Source organism: Galeopterus variegatus, unplaced genomic scaffold (assembly GCF_000696425.1).
Source record: "Galeopterus variegatus unplaced genomic scaffold, G_variegatus-3.0.2 Scaffold2462, whole genome shotgun sequence".
Taxonomy (NCBI): domain Eukaryota; kingdom Metazoa; phylum Chordata; class Mammalia; order Dermoptera; family Cynocephalidae; genus Galeopterus; species Galeopterus variegatus.
The window spans coordinates 33,032-39,875 of NW_007728573.1; the positions used below are offsets into that span (position 1 = coordinate 33,032).

General features: G+C 44.5%; 1 protein-coding gene across 1 annotated transcript in view; it reads right to left on the minus strand.

Moving 5' to 3' along the window:
- The window catches only part of PAPPA (pregnancy-associated plasma protein A, pappalysin 1), a gene marked incomplete at its 3' end in the record, with an annotated part of 155,726 nt that overhangs the window by 22,729 nt on the left and 126,153 nt on the right, over positions 1–6,844 (minus strand). The window contains exon 9 of the mRNA XM_008581790.1: positions 6,434–6,627. Coding sequence (XP_008580012.1) covers positions 6,434–6,627 — 194 coding nt within the window. The remainder of the gene's footprint in view (positions 1–6,433; positions 6,628–6,844) is intronic.

Here is a 6,844-nt window from a genome sequence, read left to right on the forward strand (position 1 = left end):
TGTCTGTGCTACCCCCCAGCTTATCCTTCTAGTCACAGCTGAGCAATCACTTCCACAGGAAATACCTCCCTGCCCTCCTCTGGGTTCCCCTGTCTGAGCACTTCCTACACTGCATCAAAAGTGCACGTAGAGGGCCGGCCCCATGGCTCACTCGGGAGAGTGCGGTGCTGGTAGCGCCGAGGCCGTGGGTTCGGATCCTATACAGGGATGGCCAGTGCACTCACTGGCTGAGCGTGGTGCAGACCACACTGTGCCAAGGGTTGCGATCCCCCTACCAGTCAAAAAAAAAAAAAAAGTGCACGTAGAAAGATTTCTTACCCTTGTGTCCACAGAACCCAGAGGGTGTCTAGTGCCTTGTTCTGGAGACAAGGGTGGAGAAGACACAGATGAATCTTTGGAGGCCTCTGCTCTCCTAACTCAGACCCTGCAGCCATCAAGGAACAAACACATCTGTGCATTTCAAGCACATGGCTTGTGACAAAACTATAAATAGGGCAAAGTTTCCTCTTCCATCTACAATTTCCCTATTTGTGCTTTTCTTCTTTTTCCTCCTATATCCCAGCAATAATTAGGCATACATTCTAAAAATCTAAGAAATCTCTTTTACATGCAGGTGTTGGCAACTTAAAACACTTCTTCTATTTCTCCCTTATTTCTACATGCACATTTTAGAACACTATTTGAAGATGACAATGTTTAACCTAAAAGAATCGGTGCTGACAGGTGGTGATCTGGGCAGCAAAGCAGAAACAGTAGGGTAGTATTTGGGATATTGTAGAGGGGGAGATCCCACTCCCACTTTCTTGTTGTTCCTTAATATACCACAAACAAAAAGGTGCAAAAGACACCAGCTCTTCTGGCTTGTTCTCATGCATCTGTCACCAAGCAGGTGCAAACTGCCTCATCCTGTCCCTGGGTTCCTATTATGAACACAGTGGCCTGACTCATGGTTCTGTCCCTTACAGGGGTTAGCACAGAAGCGAGTCACTCAGCTCCCTAAGCCATAGTGTCCTAATCTGTAAAGTGAGAACAATGATTCTTATTTTTGTGATACCTTTAGTAGGATTCAAGGAACTTGGTACAGAGCCTGAAAGAACTCTGCAAATGTTATTTTTTAAAAAATTTGTCCAGGACATTCTGAAAGTAGGCAAAGGACTTTTCCATCCCTACATGCTGGCTCTCATCCCTGCTGGCTGAGAAATCTGATAGCAGCTGAATCTCACACTCTTGGGTCTTTGATTGCTATTTCTAGCTGGGCACACCCCATTGATGAAATGGTAAGCTCTTTGAAGGCAGCAAAAGAAGCAGCACTTCTTCAGAGTGTCTCGAAGTGCCTGCAACTAGTTCTGAGCGTGCAGCAAACATTCACTGACACCTCTATGTTAAACTCAGCAAAATGCTGACTGAGCTTTTGTACCCACAATGTGGGTCATTGTGGCCAGCTCAGGGATGAGGGTGTAGAGAGGAGCCTGACATGAATGAGACAGGGAATGAACATTTGCACTATAAATGAAAAATCCCAGTGCTAGTGTGTCATGTTCATTCTTACTCTCCGTCATTCCCACTTTCCAGCGGAGGACACCGAGGTTCTCAGAGGAATAATTTACTCAAAGTTCCCAAGTAAGAACAGAAGTGAAGAGGGCAAAGCCCGATTTGCATGATTCCACGTCATTAACACCCATGCTCTCTCCCTCCTCACATCCCTCAGGATCCAGGACCCCAATATATCTCTGTTTGATTAAGTGAATAAACTGCTGTATCACAAGACGTATTATAATTTGTATTTTAATAGGAGCATGAAGTATCAGGGATGTGCCAATTAATAGAAAATAGCAACTCAAACTAAAGTGGCAAAAAACTGATATGCCCAGTAATGGGTTAATTGGCTATAAAGTCAGAGAATTAATTACAAAGAAAGGGGAGGGGCCTGGTCCCCACCTGCCTTCTTCTTTTTTTTTTTTTTTGTCTTTTTCCATGTCCGGCAACAGATCGCAACCCTCAGTGTCGCCCCCGTACCGGACTGGGACCAGCAACGGGACCGCAGCCCTCGGTGTGCGCCTCGCTCAGCCAGTGAGCGGGAACCGGTCTGTATGTGGGATCCGAACCCTAGGCGGGAGTGCCGCCGCGCTTCCCAAGCGGCGCACTATAGCAGTGCGCCACCGGGCCGGCCCCCCAACCTGCCTTCTAATATGGGAATCTCCTGTTCACTATGCAGCTCAGCCTGAATGTCTCATGATGGGGAGCTTTCTATATCACAAGTCATCCCGTTCCAGTGTGGATATTTCTTATTCTTAGAAAGGTTTTCTTTACTTTGGCCCCCAAACTACTGCCCTGGAAATGCTTAGTCTAAGTTTTGCCCTCAAAGGATTAACCAAATAAATTGGTTGGTGGACTGAAGGTCTGTAATCCCTAGGAGATTACTGTGAATTCCAGATACTTTTAGTATTTCCATTTCCTCCTCAGGCCATTGGAAAGTAGGGAGGTGCCTGTTTGGATAGGAGGAAATAGGCTTTGGTAGAATGCTGGGGTTGTGGGCAGAAGAAAGGAATAGCCACATCTCGTTTTGGCAGCCTTTGGTGTAAAGCATTAAAGAAATACAAAACATAGAGACAAAATAAGTACAAGACGAGATCTTTGCAAGCACTTAAACCAAACCATTTTCTGAAGTTCCCAGAAGAGAGAGAACTTGATTTTTTTTGGTTCATTTCCATTTTTGTTCTTTCTCAGGAACTTCTTGATTCCAGCTGGGCCAGGAAGGTGCATGGCCAAAATATCCAAAGAATGTCTCTTATTATAGGATGTTCAGCCCAATTTGCACAACCAGGAAGTTTTGATACTTCTGATAACGTTTGGCTATGACAGTCAGTGTTCAGGGTTAGCTTTGCCCTAGCCAAATTTGGAAATCTTGTTTGAGGAGAATGGGGGGGGGGGAGAGAGAGAGAGAGAGAGAGAGACTGGAAACCATTAGAAGTGGCAGGCTTAGACAAAATCAAAACTGAAGTTTTAATCAATATTCTAGAGTCATAGTGTAAGAAGCATTGCTTCTTTGCAGTAGTCACAGAGATTCTGCAGACTTATTCTGTCAAGATGGCACCTCTTGGTAGAATTCTCACTCCTAAGTCTAGTGCAGTGACAAGATCAGAGGCTGAGTCTTTTACGTCTTTGATTTCTTCCACAGGCTCTAGCACAGAGATGGGCTCATAACTCCAATAAGTCCCTGCATTCATCATTTCCACAGCATTAGGGAAAGGAAGACAGGGGACAAAACTGAACTATAAAGAGGAAATGGGAATGACTGCGGTTACTTCATCATTTCCCAAGTTAAAAGAGTGTCCTAGTGTACACCAGGGGATCACAGAACAGGGCCACTTTGGCAGAGAGTGGGAGCAGCCTGAATTTGAAGGTGTGGGCAGTGTCTGCAAGTCTGTCTAGGAGAATTCAAGCAGCTCATGGGTTCTGCATAGTGACATCTAACACTGAGATCTATCCATCTAGGACACTGCTTATTTCAGCAAAGCTTTCCAGGAATCCAGTTACTTCCAACTTTTGGGTATGACCTCATATTCCCAAGCTCTCACTGTCATCTTCCATTTAATCCTAGATTCTCCACTTACGAGCTGAGTGACTTAGTGGGGAAGCCATTGTGCTTCTCAGTTTCTCCAAGGTAGATAACAGTTCTTGCCTTGAAGACTGGCAAGATGACTGGTTGAAGGCACAGTGACTGGTGGCCCTTGGTAACGACTAGTTCCTTCCCCCATTCTCCTCTATCTGCTTTGGGATTCACTCTCTGGATCCATGCTCCTACAGGGCCTATTCATGTATGAATTTGTGTGAGTGTGTGTGTGTATGTGGTGGGGGGAAGAGAAAGGGAGGGTATGATCATGTTGGGGGAAAGTGAGGGGTACATGGTGCATTTTCTCATCTTATTCCTAGGCCCACCTTCTAAAAGCCTCCCAGCTCTTCCTCTCTAGCCATCAACATCTTCACTGGAGGCCCTGACAGGGTGAAAATTAACTACCAGTTTCTTCTAATTACTGCATGAGGTAATGAAGGGTACAGTTACATTTCTCCCTCTCTATGTTTCCACTTCAGGAGTAGCCTTTACCCCAAATTATCAGGCTCTGTGTGTGTATGTGTGTGCACGCATATGTGCATGTGCCTGATTGGGGGGAAAGGGTGTGTGAGTGACTTGCAGGCATAGGTTCTCAGATGAGGAATTCAGATTTTTGTTCTGTGCCTTCCTGGCCACCCTCTGCCTCGCCTTACACCCAGCCTGCACACAGATCCCCTCCCCTGACCCTATATTCTCCAGTGAGCTGATCTCATTATGGAAAATTTAGTTACAGCTGAAGTCTCCTTGTAACAAAGATTATGTCCAAGCCCAGAGTAATGGAACCTAGTCGATTTCATTAAAATAAAATTGGTCACAATGAATAATTCAATAGGATGATTTTGTTTCCTCATCTCCTCTTTGTAGATCGAAGCGCTAGTATTTATAATGATTTTTTAAAATTGGATTTTTGTTAAGGATGAGATAATTACCCATAATTCCTGACAGCCTCCCCCCTTCTTACAAGATTGGAATAATTGCCCCACAAAGCCTCTTTTCAAATGCTAAGACTGGGAAATTTTTTCCTTTTCTCACATTAGTAGCAATAAGCTTTGGGTGATTTTTTAAGCACAGCTGCTACCTCCACTCTTGTTCATGTGAGGTTCTGAATGCGTTTATCACTCCCTTGTTTGACTGATGTTTTTTAAACATTTCTAGGAACTGGATGCTAGTGTTGAATTTGGAATTCCTGGTTGTATTGGTGGCTTTTTTAAGCACAGCTGCTACCTCCACTCTTGTTCATGTGAGGTTCTGAATGCGTTTATCACACCCTTGTTTGACTGATGTTTCTTAAACATTTCTAGGAACTGGACGCTAGTGTTGAATTTGGAATTCCTGGTTGAATTGGTGGGGGTTGTATTGGTGGCCCCAGCCCTGCTGTTCCTGAAGCAGGTCATTCTATGTGACACAGAGGTGTTGTTCATTTGCATGGAGACATGTGTATGTATGTGTATGTGTGTATATCTGCAGTCAATTAAATACACATTTCCTGAGCTGAGCACCTGGTCTTATCTAGATTTTGTGCTTGAAGATGAGAGGACAAAGATGAATAGATCTCAAACCAGTTCTTGAAGAACTAATAGCTTATTGGGGAAGCCAGACATACAAATAGATACTTAGAGTTAAGCAGGATTAGCACAACCACACAGATGAGTTCACCAAGTGGAGAAGCGGCATGCGGGGAGGACCAACCCTAGTCATTCATTCATGCATTCGTTCATTCATTCACCCGGCTGGTAGGATTCATGAGAGGTATCGGGGATTCCCATGTTCTCACTTCTTCCCACTCTTTACAGGACATTAAAAAATACATGCAAATGAATAGATACAGGATCTGATAATGTAAGCATAAGCAAACACAAATGAAGCAATGGTCAAATAGATGCTATAACAAATAAATTAGCTGCTCCTGTCTTGAATCTCACTCAATGATTCTTCACTGGGCCCAGAAGAAGGTCATATCTCAAACTCATCTACAAGCCAGACCTTCTGCACTGAACCTGAATCAAAGAGGCAATGTTAGAGAGGAATGTGGGAATAATGGCTCATCTGCAAGGCCAGGAGGGGCTGGTCTCAGAAATGGCCAGTGGGCCAGGCAGTCAGAGCACTGAGTCATGTCTCTGGGAAATGAGAGTCTCAGAGGAAGGCAGGTGCTTGCTCAGCAGGATAATTGGAAAGGGAGCTCTAGGGACAGAATGGCCATCCCTTGAATCACATAAGCTCTGGTGGCCCCAAAACTCTCACTCTCTCAACTAAACTGACAGTTCCCTGGGGAAGAACGATGACACATAAATAGTGCATTAGGGAACCAAGGAATAAGTCACAGGTTCTTAGAACTGGGAAGGTCCTTAGAAATCATCAAGTTTGACTACTCTCTATTTTAAAAATGTGAAAAATGGGGACCAGAGAGGTGGGGAGACTAGTCCAAGGCCACACAGCAAATTCATGGTAGTGAGTGCTAATTCAAGGAGTACACAACTTGCCTCACCTCCCACCCAAAAAAGTGGGACTTTCCTAAATCAATTTGTTTTTATCCTGCTGAACTCCTGTGGTATATCCAAAATAGTATATCCCCCAATATGAATTGCAGTAGGTAGGAACCAGGAACAGTCATTACCCCCTCTACACTGATGTTGCCTGCCCTTAACGATTCCATATCTAATCCTTTACAAATGGTGCTCATGAGTCCCTAACATTATATTTGGCTAAAGATATGCTCAAGCAGCCACATCTAATGACACTGACTTTGAGGTGGGCAGCCTTGAGAGGCATAGCAGAGATTCAGAATGTCTGTGCGAAATGTTGCACATAGTAGGATCTTACCTGGGATGCTGCTGGCTGTCCAATGATGACCCAGCCTGGGCATTGCTGGTCCTGGTGGGATACTGAAGCATTGGATGCCCATTGATCCAGGAACCCCTGGGGCGTGTAGACTCCACAGTCCTTAATGCTAGTTTTTTGTTCGAACTCCTCACATACCCCATCACCATCATGGAAATAGCACCGGCTGGGCTCGTCTGTAGGAGAAGGATGTAGAAAGGGAGAAAATGGACAGATATTTTCTTTGGCTTCAGCCATCAGCAGCAGCTATGGAATCAGACACCTAATACTATCTGCACTGTCAAACCCATCATCATTGGTCACAATGGAATACTATTCAGCCTTAAAAAAGAAAAAAAAACAATCCTGTCATATGAAACAACATGAATAAAGCAGGAGGACATTATGCTAAGT